Below are 16,962 nucleotides of genomic sequence, written 5' to 3' on the forward strand. Positions count from 1 at the left end.
GTATCTAATCCTATCCTGTGTGATACTGTCTGCTGAGCCGTGTATCTAATCCTCCTGTGTGATACTGTCTGCTGAGCCGTGTATCTAATCCTCTCCTGTGTGATACTGTCTGCTGCGCCGTGTATCTAATCCTATCCTGTGTGATACTGTCTGCTGCGCCGTGTATCTAATCCTCCTGTGTGATACTGTCTGCTGAGCCGTGTATCTAATCCTATCCAGTGTGATACTGTCTGCTGAGCTGTGTATCTAATCCTATCCTGTGTGCTGCGCCGTGTATCTAATCCTATCCTGTGTGATACTGTCTGCTGAGCTGTGTATCTAATCCTCTCCTGTGTGATACTGTCTGCTGCGCCGTGTATCTAATCCTATCCTGTGTGATACTGTCTGCTGCGCCGTGTATCTAATCCTATCCTGTGTGATACTGTCTGCTGCGCCGTGTATCTAATCCTATCCTGTGTGATACTGTCTGCTGAGCCGTGTATCTAATCCTATCCTGTGTGATACTGTCTGCTGAGCCGTGTATCTAATCCTATCCTGTGTGATACTGACTGCTGAACCGTGTATCTAATCCTCTCCTGTGTGATACTGTCTGCTGCGCCGTGTATCTAATCCTCTCCTGTGTGATACTGTCTGCTGCGCCGTGTATCTAATCCTATCCTGTGTGATACTGTCTGCTGAGCCGTGTATCTAATCCTATCCTGTGTGATACTGACTGCTGAGCCGTGTATCTAATCCTTTCCTGTGTGATACTGTCTGCTGAGCGGTGTATCTAATCCTATCCTGTGTGATACTGTCTGCTGAGCCGTGTATCTAATCCTATCCTGTGTGATACTGTCTGCTGAGCTGTGTATCTAATCCTATCCTGTGTGATACTGTCTGCTGAGCCGTGTATCTAATCCTATCCTGTGTGATACTGTCTGCTGAGCCATGTATCTAATCCTATCCTGTGTGATACTGTCTGCTGAGCCGTGTATCTAATCCTATCCTGTGTGATACTGACTGCTGAACCGTGTATCTAATCCTCTCCTGTGTGATACTGTCTGCTGAGCCGTGTATCTAATCCTCTCCTGTGTGATACTGTCTGCTGAGCCGTGTATCTAATCCTCTCCTGTGTGATACTGACTGCTGAGCCGTGTATCTAATCCTCTCCTGTGTGATACTGACTGCTGAGCCGTGTATCTAATCCTCTCCTGTGTGATACTGTCTGCTGAGCCGTGTATCTAATCCTATCCTGTGTGATACTGATTGCTGAGCCGTGTATCTAATCCTCTCCTGTGTGATACTGTCTGCTGAGCCGTGTATCTAATCCTATCCTGTGTGATACTGTCTGCTGAGCTGTGTATCTAATCCTATCCGGTGTGATACTGAGCACACACTACTATGGATGAGGATGGAACATTTTCCGCCATCACCTTATACCAGCGGCTGCAACAGACACTGGAGACCCCGCAAGATGTCAGGACGGTGGGGGGAGTAGTCCGTGCTGCGGGATCAGATATTATGGATCCGTTTATAAAAACACGCGCTCATTCTCATAGATGGATACACAATAGGACGGCGAGATCCATCAACAGCAGCTTACTGACAGTTTCCATAACCACTGACCATAAAGTGCAGAAGGCTTGTCGATGAGGAGCCCCTCGCAGACAGGACCACGGGGGGCCGGAATCGATAGTCCCAGGGTCTGGTGTTGACCCCGCTGTATGATAATGATGCCTGAGCCGATGGTATATAGTAAGAATGCAGAAATCACTATTCAATCTCAATAAAGTTCTGAAACTTTCTAATGGACTTTTTATTTATCACCATTTTCTCTGCTAATAGGGACTGAGAACAGAAATCAGCTGAGGGTTTGCTACAATTGGATCCTAAACTCCTGGATACAGACGATACATGATGTGACCTGATACATTGTAGCGAACCATAAGGGAGATTATGGCTGCCGAGCACTGGATACAACTGTAGCAAATGGCACCGACAGCTCAGTTCTGGTTCTTCCCCGGACCCCCATCTCCAGGAATCATAGTGGAGAGATCAGGGGTGATAAGGGGGCGCCGCTTATCTCCTGCAAAAAAAAAAAAAAAAAATAGAACCCATTGCACGCACCTCCTCCTTATTCCGGGACACGTTGTTCGGGTCGATGCAGCCGAGGGACAGGTTGGGCAGGACGTGGTTCAGTATTTTGGCCGCAAACACCTGTTAAGAGAGTAAAATACACATTTTTTTGGGAAATACTAATATTTTCTGAAACTTCAGATATTTGACACACGGCCTCCGTCTATGCGAAAACTGGAAATCACAATAATTCATTTAACAGTTGCTCCATTTTTATCCTTCTATGGTAAAATTAAAGGGGATGTTCAAAATGGTAAAAGTGAGGCAATGGTTGAGACAATCCCTTTAAGAGCCCCATGTACCGCAGTTGGCGGAATTGTCACATCACGTACATGGAGGAGGAGGACCGGGTGCAGCCGCTGCTCTCAGGACTCACCTTGAATGATGTGGCAGATTCGGGATTTGGTAAAACCAACGGGGAAATCAAGACGACGCCAGAAAACTCCACCGGCCGCTCGTTAGCCATTAAAATGCTAATTGCACCACCCTGGAATAGAAAGAAAAAAGGCACAAATCTGTCCAAATGTAGAGCTCATAACTAGAAGAAAAAGTAATAAGGTTCTACGAAATAAATGAAAAAAACAAACAGCGCCACCACTTTCCACTGGTCGTATGTGGTATTGCAGCTCAGCCCCATTCACTGCAGTAAAGTAGATGAGAATGGAGGAAAGAACACAACAATGGGCAGAGGTCGCACTCTTAAATGGAAGAAAGTAGCAAAAGCTTTAATTTAATATAGAAAAATAAAACAAATAGATAAAAATAAATATTTAAAGAGGAAGCGCGCTGTAAATACACAAAGCAGAAGATGGGGAAACGCTGGCAATGTGGCCGTTATTATGGGGTCACCTCCGCGCTCCAGGATCCAAGTCCAAGAAATGTTTCACGCCTGATCTCACGCTCATTAATAATTAATGGACGCACGGGGGGTGGGGGGGGCTTTAATGTTTAATGCTTTATTACGGAGTCAACAGAAGAAAGGAAACACGAGGAGCAGCCATGTCCCCCCATCCCAAGCCGTTAAAGGGATGACGGCTGCTAATTTGCACTATATTGGGTCTTTATTTGTAGCTTTCAAACCCTCTGCTTGCTGTCAGTGAATGAAGATCTGACGTGGCCGCACTAGGGCAGCGCACACGGCAGCAGGGCTTGTGCACATGATCTGAGGGGGTCCATATCTTGTCCCTTGGGGGTCTCACCATGGAGTGTCCGCAGATGAACATCGGCAGGTCCGGAAAGGCTTTCCTTACAAGGTCCACGTGCTGCAGGCCGTCCCGGACGTAAATCTGGAAATCGGACACCGTCATCCTGTCCCCTTCGCTCTGGCCATGGCCGACTGCGTGAGAGCGGGAAGAAGAAAAAAAAAAAATTTATAAAATTTCAAACAAATATATTAAAACCCCCTCAATACAAGATGCCCCTCTGCCAACGCCATACTTGGGTGGACCCCTGGGCCCTGGTATACCAGCTGCTGACACTGGCCCAACCAGGTGGATTAGTGCTCAGGCGATCGGCCCTGCGGGGGTCCGGCCGTACGGATGATCACCCAGCTTTTCCAGATGCTGAATGGCACAGCCAGGCCGACGTGCCGATCAGAGTGATGGGAGCAGCTGGGTGAACTGCAGTGAATTGGGCGGCACATGGAAACGGGCGAGAAAATAAAAAGGCCGGTTGTTTTGCAGGATGTGCCCTATTTTCATCAGGCGCCAGCCCGTGCCCGGCACATCAGAAAGACTCGCCGAGAAAAGCCGTCCTGCCAAATCCACTTGGCATGGAAGGGGCAAAACAATTCTTCTAGGAGCGGAGACAAGAATGTTAAATGGATGCAGATAACAGGAAGGAAAAATGGAAAAGTTATAGAAAAAAGTGCAAAGTATTGGAAAGGACATAAAGATCATAGGCCCTGGGGGTCCGTGGGACCCCAATATCCCCCTTACACATAGAGACACCAGTATTAGAAACAGTAATATATACAGTCTTGGGGCCAAACACCCCAGTACAGGCTTTCCAAATAATACAGACCCCAGACCAGGCTCCCTGAGCAACTACAGACCCCAGACCAGGCCCCCTGAGCAAATACAGACCCCAGACCAGGCCCCCTGAGCAAATACAGACCCCAGACCAGGCCCCCTGAGCAAATACGGACCCCAGACCAGGCTCCCTAACTAAATGCAGACCCCTTAACTAAATGCAAATCCCAGACCAGGCCCCCTAAGCAAATACAGACTCCAGTCCACATGAGCAAATACAGACCCCAAACCAGGCCCCGTGAGCAAATACGGACCCCAGACCAGGCCTCTGAGCAATTATGGACTCCAGACCAGGCCCCTGAGCAATTATGGACCCCAGACCAGGCCCCTGACCAATTATAGACCCCAGACCAGGATCCCTAACTAAATGCAGACCCCAGGCCCCTTAACTAAATGCAAATCCCAGACTAGGCCCCCTAAGCAAATACAGACTCCAGTCCACATGAGCAAATACAGACCCCAGACCAGGTCCCCTAGGTAAATGCAGACCTCAGGCCCCCTAAGTGAATAAGGACCCCAGACCAGGCCCCCTAAGTAACTACAGACCCCAGAGCAGACCCTGCAAATAGCCCCCTCTCCTCACCTCTGCAGCTTCCCGCCTGACTTGTCTGTGCAGAAGAGAGGACTGTGGGGTAGGAGAGTCTCCGCATTCAGGATGTGGTGCCAGGAGGGTCTCACGGTTCCTCTAGGAGTCGGCACATGTCCCCTTTCCCATACAGGACATTCCTGAACAGTCGGCACTATAGCTTTATAGTCCATTTTCACACTGAGCGCAGCAATAGGAGGATTTACAGTGAGCTCCCCCTAGTGGTGACCGCAGGCAGACGCATTTCTGTAACTACGTCTACGCTGAGGATTTGGCTCAGCGATCAGAGCGCTCATCATTGTAATCGTATACTGAGAGTTTCACAGTGATACATTGTCACCAGTAGCCTCCTATTAGGGGTCGATAATAAATCCCTCATTACAGCCGCACCGCGCGATATAGACGCTGAACTTTATGTAAGGAAATCCAGTATCGGCTCATTTCCCATATTTAGTTTTTGATGAAAGTTTTGACAACTTCTGTAAATATTCAGTGGTAAAGCTTACACCTGCAAAATCTATAACGAGAGATAAGTGTGTGCTAATTAATCCGCGGCGCCCGCTCAAGGCTCAGACTGCAAATTAGCAAGAAATGACAACGAAGAAAAACGGGCAAATAAAGGCAAACGTGCAACGCCACCTAAAGGTCAGTGATGTAACCCCCCGAATGGCAGACCCCCCTAATATAGCTGCACATGCACCGCGCAGGACTCTAACGCCACGTTCACATGTGCAAAAATGACAATTTCTCCGCAGGTTTCTGCACCAAAATATTTGTGATTAACTGGGATAATTGATTCTAAGAAGAAGAGGTTTAGTTTGGGGTAAAGGAAAGGGTTAAGACCCGTAAAAACACGTATATGAAAGTTTCGGAAAGTTTTGACACTCAGTGAATCCCATATCCATCGCCTTTCCTGAGACGGCAGCTTTCTAGGTGAATCCGACCAATGATAGAGCGGTATCATTGTATATTAGGATCTGCCATTCTGGAGTCTAGAAAAGCTGGGTGATACATTGTTGAGAACGGCTCCATGACAGACTGTGTGATCTTTCCACAATATCAGTCATAACCTGTGGACAGGTGTGAAGAGGTTTTTTGGAAATATGTAGCCAAATATTCCAAATATTGGACAATCCCTTTAAGAAAATAATTAATTCTGTATTTGGGTATACGGTATTAAAGGGTATTCTTGTCTAGAACATTTAAAGGCATATAATCCTCTAAGACCGTCATATTGCAAAAATAAAAAGCTGCTTACTCGGCTCTTCTTTAACTCTCTAATAAAAGTTTATGAAGAAGTTGGCGCCGAGGAATCTGATGTTCTGTTAGTAGGATCCAGAGAAAGCCATGTACGGCAAGGGTTAATGCGTAAACAGCAAGAATAATGTCCCACTTGATATTAAACAGTTGATGAGGCACAAAAGACTCCCTGCTCAATTAACGAGCTGCGGCAACGAGTCTGTGGTGAGTAATGTATCAGTCAGCACCAACAGCAGCAGCATACAGCACAGCAAAGGGGTCCGACACTGCGGAACCAAGGAGCAAAACTACTGCACATAGGGGAAGCACAGGAGCAGAACAAAGAGCACAGCTCTGGAGTATAATACAAGAGGTAACTCAGGATCAGTAATGTAATGTATGTACACAGTGACTGCACCAGCAGAATAGTGAGTGCAGCTCTGGGGTATAATACAGGATGTAACTCAGGATCAGTAATGTAATGTATGTACACAGTGACTGCACCAGAAAATAGGGAGTGCAGCTCTGGGGTATAATACAGGATGTAACTGTTGTGAATTCCGCTCTTGGGCTCCCTCCGGTGGTTGTAAGTGGCACTTTTGTGAGTTCTGCTCTTGGGCTCCCTCCGGTGGTTTTAAGTGGAATGGCTGCTCCTTGGATTTAGCAGTCTGCTGCTGCTTTCACTGATTATCTTTCTGCTCGGCTATTTATGCCTGGCTCTTCCCTTCAGCCAGTGCCACTTGTCAATGGTTCCTGGTTGGATTCACATCTCTCTTGGATTTCCCTGATATCCTGACCAGTTCTGCAAAGATAAGTCCTTTCTTTGCTCTTTTCTGTCCACTTGTTGTGGACTTATCCGTTCTGTGCATTCTATGTTTTGTCCAGCTTGTCAGTATGGATTAATTCAGTTAAGCTGGAAGCTCTGGGAAGCAGATTTACCCTCCACACCTTTAGTCAGGTGTGGAGATTTTTTGTAAACTCTGTGTGGATTTTTGTAGTTTTTAATACTGACCGCACAGTGTTCCATCCTGTCCTATCTATCTAGCTAGACTGGCCTCCTGTGCTCATCCTGGTTTCATTCTACGTATGTCTTTTCCCTCTCCACTCACAGTCATTACTTGTGGGGGGGCTGTCGATCCTTTGGGGATTTTCTTTGAGGCAAGATAGTTTTCCTGTTTCTATCTTTAGGGGTAGTTAGATCTCAGGCTGTGACGAGATGCCTAGGGAGAGTTAGGAGCATCCCACGGCTACTTCTAGTGTTGTGTTGAGCTTAGGGACTGCAGTCAGTACAGTTACCACCTCCTTCAGAGCTCGTCCCATGTTGCTCCTAAACCACCAGTTCATAACAGTAACTCAGGATCAGTAATGTAATGTATGTACACTGACTGCACCGGCAGAATAGTGAGTGCAGCTCTGGGGTATAATACAGGATGTAACTCAGGATCAGTAATGTAATGTATGTACACAGTGACTGCACCAGCAGAATAGTGAGTGCAGCTCTGGAGTAGAATATAAGATGTAACTCAGGATCAGTAATGTAATGTATGTACACAGTGACTGCACCAGCAGAATAGTGAGTGCAGCTCTGGGGTATAATACAGGATGTAACTCAGGATCAGTAATGTAATGTATGTACACAGTGACTGCACCAGCAGAATAGTGAGTGCAGCTCTGGAGTAGAATATAAGATGTAACTCAGGATCAGTAATGTAATGTATGTACACAGTGACTGCACCAGCAGAATAGTGAGTGCAGCTCTGACACCTAAGACATCCTGGCATTGAAGCTATTTCCTAAAACATAGCTCACCGACAACGCAATATTTTTAGGCTGCAGAAATCTGGTTGGGAGCAGTCGTCTAATCACAGAGGAGATTCCATGTAATGAGATGATAGTTACAGACTAGTTCACACTGTGCAGCACACAACTGATAGCCGGTCTGTGCACCTGGATTACGGGGGTTTATGCTCCAAGATGGGACGAGATCAGACAGGAGTTCAGCTCCTGCAGGGGCCTACTTCTGCCAGATTTCAGGTCCGATAAGACTGAATTATATTGTGGTTGGAAAGTTTTTGCTGTCTGCTGTCAGGTGCTAGGACTGATCCTCTAGTTCTCAGACGTCCGTTTTTCCCCATAGAACGTGTACCCATTATAGTCTATAGGGCTGTTCACATATTTGGATTTTTTCAGGGACTTGTGTCTGCAAAAACAAAAATCACGTGCGATGCGTTTATAGCCTGCAATTCTCTGGCACTGCTGCCGCTGCGAGTGTGCGCTATGTGGTTTGCAGGTGTCAGACGCCATTTTTAATCTCTCATGTATGAGAATTTAAGACTAATGCACCAAAGTTGATCCATCTTGATACATCCGGAGCAATTTGCACTGACACACACATCTCAGCCGCCCTCCATAAAGTTCCCGCCAGCCTATAAATGACCCCCGTAGGGCTGACAAGCAAAACTCCGCTATACTGCCATTTTCTTTAGCAATGTAGAAAATTAAGTCTCTCTTCCCAACCAGCGACATTGCGGCGTGTAAACTTTTGAACTTGACTTAATGTGATTACATTTCATTATGGGTTTTAATAACGTCTGCCAATTAACAAAGGAGCGTTTATCAGCCGGCTCCGAGCTCCCCGATGGGCTCCGACACACCAGCCCGGGCTAAAGCTTTCCCGCCACAGGGTCACAGCGAGGAGACGGATCATGTTAGGGGGTCCCCCACGGGCTCCAGAAAAAATCCAGGACGCAATTACTGGAGAGATAGAAGAGATTTGTATACGGCGGGGACAAGGCATGGTTATAAATCCACATTTATGTAAAAGGGCCCTGGAAGGAATGGGATGAGAAATTCAGCGGAAAGGCGACACCGGCGGAATATCGTCCTACAAGTCCCAGTCTACGGCTGGTACAGGGGCTTTTGTGGTAATTTGTCAATCACTACAAGGGGGCAAATGCCCAGAAATGACACGGCAATGCTGTGTGCACCGTACCAGGCCACAGGCCACCTATTCTCCGCTTGAACGGATCGTGGAAATATTTGATTATAGAAAGGAAACATGTGAAAGGTTTTAGGGTCGGGCAAAATGATTTGCCGGAATTCCTGTAGGCCTTCTGGTTATGAGATCTGTGCGGTATATGGAATAATTGATGAGCTAGGATTAGGGTAGCGCCACACGTCGATGTGCAATAGAACGGTTCACAAGTGGCGGTATTATAGGGTCTCGCTACAAATCCGCAGCGTGTGAGCTCACGCCCGGATCATGGCATGGGTGCAGAACATTGGCAACCTCCCCGCATTTACACCTCTCCTTTCCCTCTTGAATCCTGGGCAACACTGAATGGTAATCCTCCTTTAATAAAGCAAGAATTATAATTGCAAGGGCAGATCAAAGGAAAAGACCCATAATCAAAAAAGCCTTCAAAAGGAAAAAAGGTTTATCATCTGTTATTTAGCGAGAATGTCAGCAGATTATACTCCCCCACTTGTGTCTGCCAGCCAGCGAAGAGTTAATCCCATAATACTCCCTTATGAATGTTCCTTTTTTTCTTCTGTTGATGGATTATTATCCATCTGCCGCTGCAGTCACAAGTAGTTTTTACATTTATTAGACGGCGGCTGTTTACAGAAACAGAGCAGAGATTCTCGTCTTCTGCCCATAGAGATGCCATTAGGTGTGCCCGCTGCGGCCGACAGACACCGGATCTCGGAGTTCGCACTTTCAAGGCTTTAAAAGCCCTGGAAGAAACGGTCGTACATTCCCCAGGATCTGGATAGCTGGAGAAATCGGAAATAAGGAATAGAGGTGATAACGGAAGGACCTCGGTATAGCCAATCCTAGAAAAGGCTGGTGACCTCCCATCATACCTCCCATCGAGTGGTCACAATGCTTTTCCAGGCTCCAGAAGGGCATTTGTGTCTCGCTCTGAGGGGAAGTATCCCCCCATTACTTGGGAACCAGAGTTTAAGTAGAGACAATATGGAGTTAGTTGGCTACGGTCACTTAGGGAAGATTTTATATGCCCAATGGTGGCAGCTGATGGGGATGTCATACTTCAGATCCAATGCCTTTCATACTATTCTCCACCCCAATTCACCATATCTCAACTCAACTCCCCATATCCATCCATTCTTCCCCAACTCACCATATTCATCAATTCTTCCCCAACTCACCATATCCATCAATTCTTCCCCAACTCCCCATATCCATCAATTCTTCCCCAACTCCCCATATCCATCAATTCTTCCCCAACTCACCATATCCATCAATTCTTCCCCAACTCACCATATCCATCAATTCTTCCCCAACTCACCATATCCATCAATTCTTCCCCAACTCACCATATCCATCCATTCTTCCCCAACTCCCCATATCCATCCATTCTTCCCCAACTCACCATATCCATCCATTCTTCCCCAACTCACCATATCCATCCATTCTTCCCCAACTCACCATATCCATCCATTCTTCCCCAACTCACCATATCCATCCATTCTTCCCCAACTCACCATATCCATCAATTCTTCCCCAACTCACCATATCCATCAATTCTTCCCCAACTCACCATATCCATCAATTCTTCCCCAACTCACCATATTCATCCATTCTTCCCCAACTCACCATATCCATCCATTCTTCCCCAACTCACCATATCCATCCATTCTTCCCCAACTCACCATATCCATCCATTCTTCCCCAACTCACCATATCCATCAATTCTTCCCCAACTCACCATATCCATCAATTCTTCCCCAACTCACCATATTCATCCATTCTTCCCCAACTCCCCATATCCATCCATTCTTCCCCAACTCACCATATCCATCCATTCTTCCCCAACTCACCATATCCATCCATTCTTCCCCAACTCACCATATCCATCCATTCTTCCCCAACTCCCCATATCCATCCATTCTTCCCCAACTCCCCATATCCATCAATTCTTCCCCAACTCCCCATATCCATCAATTCTTCCCCAACTCCCCATATCCATCCATTCTTCCCCAACTCACCATATCCATCAATTCTTCCCCAACTCCCCATATCCATCAATTCTTCCCCAACTCCCCATATCCATCAATTCTTCCCCAACTCCCCATATCCATCAATTCTTCCCCAACTCCCCATATCCATCAATTCTTCCCCAACTCACCATATCCATCAATTCTTCCCCAACTCACCATATCCATCAATTCTTCCCCAACTCACCATATCCATCAATTCTTCCCCAACTCACCATATCCATCAATTCTTCCCCAACTCACCATATCCATCCATTCTTCCCCAACTCCCCATATCCATCCATTCTTCCCCAACTCCCCATATCCATCCATTCTTCCCCAACTCACCATATCCATCCATTCTTCCCCAACTCACCATATCCATCCATTCTTCCCCAACTCACCATATCCATCAATTCTTCCCCAACTCACCATATCCATCAATTCTTCCCCAACTCACCATATCCATCAATTCTTCCCCAACTCCCCATATCCATCCATTCTTCCCCAACTCCCCATATCCATCCATTCTTCCCCAACTCACCATATCCATCCATTCTTCCCCAACTCACCATATCCATCAATTCTTCCCCAACTCCCCATATCCATCCATTCTTCCCCAACTCACCATATCCATCCATTCTTCCCCAACTCACCATATCCATCCATTCTTCCCCAACTCACCATATCCATCAATTCTTCCCCAACTCCCCATATCCATCCATTCTTCCCCAACTCCCCATATCCATCCATTCTTCCCCAACTCCCCATATCCATCCATTCTTCCCCAACTCCCCATATCCATCCATTCTTCCCCAACTCCCCATATCCATCCATTCTTCCCCAACTCCCCATATCCATCCATTCTTCCCCAACTCCCCATATCCATCCATTCTTCCCCAACTCCCCATATCCATCCATTCTTCCCCAACTCCCCATATCCATCCATTCTTCCCCAACTCCCCATATCCATCCATTCTTCCCCAACTCCCCATATCCATCCATTCTTCCCCAACTCCCCATATCCATCCATTCTTCCCCAACTCCCCATATCCATCCATTCTTCCCCAACTCCCCATATCCATCCATTCTTCCCCAACTCCCCATATCCATCCATTCTTCCCCAACTCCCCATATCCATCCATTCTTCCCCAACTCACCATATCCATCCATTCTTCCCCAACTCACCATATCCATCCATTCTTCCCCAACTCCCCATATCCATCCATTCTTCCCCAACTCCCCATATCCATCCATTCTTCCCCAACTCCCCATATCCATCCATTCTTCCCCAACTCCCCATATCCATCCATTCTTCCCCAACTCCCCATATCCATCCATTCTTCCCCAACTCCCCATATCCATCCATTCTTCCCCAACTCCCCATATCCATCCATTCTTCCCCAACTCCCCATATCCATCCATTCTTCCCCAACTCCCCATATCCATCCATTCTTCCCCAACTCCCCATATCCATCCATTCTTCCCCAACTCCCCATATCCATCCATTCTTCCCCAACTCCCCATATCCATCCATTCTTCCCCAACTCCCCATATCCATCCATTCTTCCCCAACTCAGCCATTCCCCAACTTATTGGAGCCATCCATTTATCCCCAATTTACCCTATTTAATATATTCATATCTGAAATTCAATATATCCCAATTCAATTTACCATATCCAACATATCCAAGCCTAATTCAGCAAATCTCTCCCAATTTAAAAAAAATAAACTATCTTGAAGCACAAAGTGATTACTAGATGGTTCCACCTATCAGGTGTTCATTTATAGGGTATTTTTAAGTAGCAGAGTGGCCTTTGGGCCCCGTGAGGCACCAAGGACGAGTGCTTCCTCTGTACCCTAAAAACGAACAGATCTGACTTCATGCCTCTAATCTAGAGCCCTGCACCAACTTAATACCAGTATGACCATAGACTGGGGCGTATGCACCATACAGGCACACCGGGGTGCAGGAGACCTTCCAGAGAGGGGGCGCAGGATTAATTGCTTCCATCCTGGTAGAGAAAACCTGGACAGGACTCCCCACTGCAGAGGGAAGGGTAATAAATCTGTAGATCCCTCTGTCCATGGTGGTAAGACCAGGCAATATTATTGGGGACACTTTTTTTTCTATGGGGTCCCTTTTTGTACTGTGCATGCCGCAGCCCATGGATGAACAAATAAGTATGGCTTGGGTACAGCTTGTACACGCCTCTATTGCAGTTCTTGTGTATTTGCATAAGTATTCACACCCACGCAATGAAAAACAGCCATGCACTGACTGTATAAGCATCAGGCAATGAGGAGTTAAGCGTTACGGTCGAGACACGGCTAGACCATATTAACGCTCTTCTTCATGATAGCGAGTTGGCACATCTACCTCTGGCGCCATCCCGGGATCCCTGGCAGCCTTGCCATGCGATATCAGTTTAGTAAATATAGAAAAGGGACAGCGCCAGCCGGAGGATCCTCCTTGTTGGACGGCGAGTTGTTGGTTTCCGTATTACTATCTGGCTCCCTGCAGAGCAGGATACTGCCTGTGCCGTACGTCTTGGCGGAGGGACAAGCTCCGCCGATGTCACTGCTAATATACCAGGTCCGCAGAGGCCTCTGCCATCTGTTAGCCCAACTCGGATTTTCCCACCGTTTCATCCAGAACTTGGGGTTTGTGACTTCACTTCCAGGATTAGATGTTGTTTGCATTGGAAAAAGACAATGAATTTTCCAAAAATTGTCACATTTTATAAACAAAAATGTGCAAAAATAGCTACAATCAAAGCAACGAATAACAATCAATGGAAATAAAATGTACAAGACCCCAAAGAGCAAAGACTAAATGGACATGGCAAAAACGCTAGATATTGGGGTAAGTATGGCGCCCACTGGGTGCTGCTGATTCGTGCCATTGCTGTCCACCTCCCCGGGAGGACCCATTACTGTTCAGCATGAACTCCTAGCTATTGGCCCCTCGCTTTATTATAGCAAGGGGTGTTGGGGCCACGCTCGTCCAAGTGTTGGTTTTATAGGTTTACTTTCACCTAAATACACCACGGTGGGCGCAGGGGCATGACTATAGAGGGTGAGGAGGAAGCCATTGCTCTAGGACTTGTTTCTCAGGACCCTTCTTCCACATAAGAGGCGTTTAAAATGTCTGATGACCCCGCCATCAGTCTCGCATTGGGGTCCAGCGGCAGTGCTGACGGTGGATGACTGACATCATAAGACCCCTCAGTGGTAGTCTGCAATCTCAGCCTGAAAACCAAGGTCTGCAGACGAAGAAGACTACCAAAACACCAAGACTACAAAAAGACACTGAGAAACCGGAGCAAGTTCAGAGAAGAGCAACCAGGATGGTGAGTGGACTGCAAACTATGTTCTACAAGGAACGGTTACAGGATCTGCAAAAAAGGAGCGAAGAGGAGACTTAATAGCGGTCTACAAATATCTGAAGGGCTGTCACAGTGTAGAAGGATCATCATTCTCATCAATGAGTGGAACGGGCGGCCACGGGAGCTGGAGAGTTCTCCTTCAATGGAAGTCTTCAAACAGAGGCTGGACAAACGCTGTCTGAGATGGTTCAGTGACTCCTGCATTGAGCAGGGGGTTGGACACGATGACCATGGAGGTCCCTTCCAACTCCAGAGATCCATAGATTAGGACTTACAGACCCATGTTACATGCGATACAAAAGGAAGACTCTTGGACCCAGTGAAAAACCTGTCTTGTATCAACGTCTAAGGCGAGTCTGAGTCTATCGTCTTCCTGGGGTGCAGGGAGTCACATGAAAGTGTCCGCAGTTCATTTCGAGCCGCCGCACACCCACATCTACTTTTTTCTTCCCGCAGTTCAGCGCCGACACTGGTGATTATAAGAGGCGCGGTCTGTAATTATAAAAGTCTGGAGCAACAATGTAACCACGGAACGAAGCGAAAAGGGAAAGGTCTTGTATCCTCAGAGGTTTATTATTACACATCCGAACTGACTGCGCACCCAGAAATGTAAAGACGCACCCGTTTTCATTTTCTTCACTTTTTTGCATTTATCTTTTTCCTTTCCGTCTTTTATAAGTTGTAACTTTGCTACGTTTCGGTTTATACATTAGAATGGATTTATGGCACCGTTTAATTTACAGTAGAAGGTTTTTGGAAAAATGCAAAAATAAAATAACTTCATGGGGTGGACTAAAGAAAACGAGAAATTCTGCCAATGTTTTTTTGTGTTCTAGTATTACGGCTTGTAATCATTTTATTGCTGTCAGGCTGTAATACTAGAGACAACATACTGACACGAGTGGCGCTGGTTTTGTTCTCATACCCTATAACATATATTTAGAGCTAAAGTTTAAGGTCTTTGGACAGAGAAATGGTAACAACAACAAGTAATCACATTAGGTGTTTTTCCTTCCGCGATTGTGATGACTTAATTCACAAAACAGTTTACAATGATTCATGCAGAGATCATTAGCAGACGGGTTTTCCAACAATTCTGCAAAAAATTAGGCACTTCAAAAAGGTCCCAAGAAATCCGGACAGGAAGGAATTAAGGCACTATTATATTGCAGAAAACATTTCTCTAGAGCAGTCAAATCATTGACTGCCCTAGAGAAAATAAGTATATATATAATTGCCTAAGGGTTTTTCCGTCTGTCTGTCTGTCTGTCTGTCTGCCTGGAAATCCCGCGTCTCTGATTGGTGGAGGCCTGGCGGCCTCGACCAATCAGAGACCGGCACAGCATCGACGTAGAAATCCCACGTCTCTGATTGGTCGAGGCCGCCAGGCCTCGACCAATCAGCAACGGGCACAGCGACGATGATATCATAATGGTTGCCATGGCGACGATGATGTCATAAAGGTTGCCTCGACCAATCAGCGACGGGCACAGTCTGCCGCGAATTCTGAAATCATCATTGTCCATATACTACGGGGACATGCATATTCTAGAATACCCGATGCGTTAGAATCGGGCCACAATCTAGTAGTAGTTATATTCTTGGACATAGGGGCAGTATTATAGTAGTTATATTCTTGTACATAGGGGCAGTATTATAGTAGTTATATTCTTGTACATAGGGGCAGTATTATAGTAGTTATATTCCTGTACATAGGGGCAGTATTATAGTAGTTATATTCTTGTATATAGGGGGCAGTATTATAGTAGTTATATTCTTGTACATAGGGGCAGTATTATAGTAGTTATATTCTTGTATATAGGGGGCAGTATTATAGTAGTTATATTCTTGTACATAGGGGCAGTATTATAGTAGTTATATTCTTGTACATAGGGGCAGTATTATAGTAGTTATATTCTTGTACATAGGGGCAGTATTATAGTAGTTATATTCTTGTACATAGGAGCAGTATTATAGTAGTTATATTCTTGTACATAGGGGCAGTATTATAGTAGTTATATTCTTGTACATAGAGAGCAGTATTATAGTAGTTATATTCTTGTACATAGGGGCAGTATTATAGTAGTTATATTCCTGTACATAGGGGCAGTATTATAGTAGTTATATTCTTGTACACAGGAGCAGTATTATAGTAGTTATATTCTTGTACATAGAGAGCAGTATTATAGTAGTTATATTCTTGTACATAGGAGCAGTATTATAGTAGTTATATTCTTGTATATAGGGGGCAGTATTATAGTAGTTATATTCTTGTACATAGGGGCAGTATTATAGTAGTTATATTCTTGTACATAGAGAGCAGTATTATAGTAGTTATATTCTTGTACATAGGAGCAGTATTATAGTAGTTATATTCCTGTACATAGGGGCAGTATTATAGTAGTTATATTCTTGTACACAGGAGCAGTATTATAGTAGTTATATTCTTGTACATAGGGAGCAGTATTATAGTAGTTATATTCCTGTACATAGGAGCAGTATTATAGTAGTTATATTCTTGTATATAGGGGGCAGTATTATAGTAGTTATATTCTTGTACATAGGGGCAGTATTATAGTAGTCATATTCTTGTACATAGGG

At 45.7% G+C, this 16,962-nt stretch overlaps 1 protein-coding gene across 1 annotated transcript in view; it reads right to left on the minus strand.

Moving 5' to 3' along the window:
• MGLL (monoglyceride lipase) overlaps positions 1 to 16,962 on the minus strand; it is a 37,331-nt gene that overhangs the window by 6,564 nt on the left and 13,805 nt on the right. The window contains exons 4-6 of the mRNA XM_069736305.1: positions 3,315 to 3,451; positions 2,492 to 2,602; positions 2,107 to 2,196 (exon numbers count right to left, since the gene is read on the minus strand). Of these exons, the coding sequence (XP_069592406.1) occupies positions 2,107 to 2,196; positions 2,492 to 2,602; positions 3,315 to 3,451 (338 nt within the window). The remainder of the gene's footprint in view (positions 1 to 2,106; positions 2,197 to 2,491; positions 2,603 to 3,314; positions 3,452 to 16,962) is intronic.

Source organism: Ranitomeya imitator, chromosome 8 (genome assembly GCF_032444005.1).
Source record: "Ranitomeya imitator isolate aRanImi1 chromosome 8, aRanImi1.pri, whole genome shotgun sequence".
Lineage (NCBI taxonomy): Eukaryota > Metazoa > Chordata > Amphibia > Anura > Dendrobatidae > Ranitomeya > Ranitomeya imitator.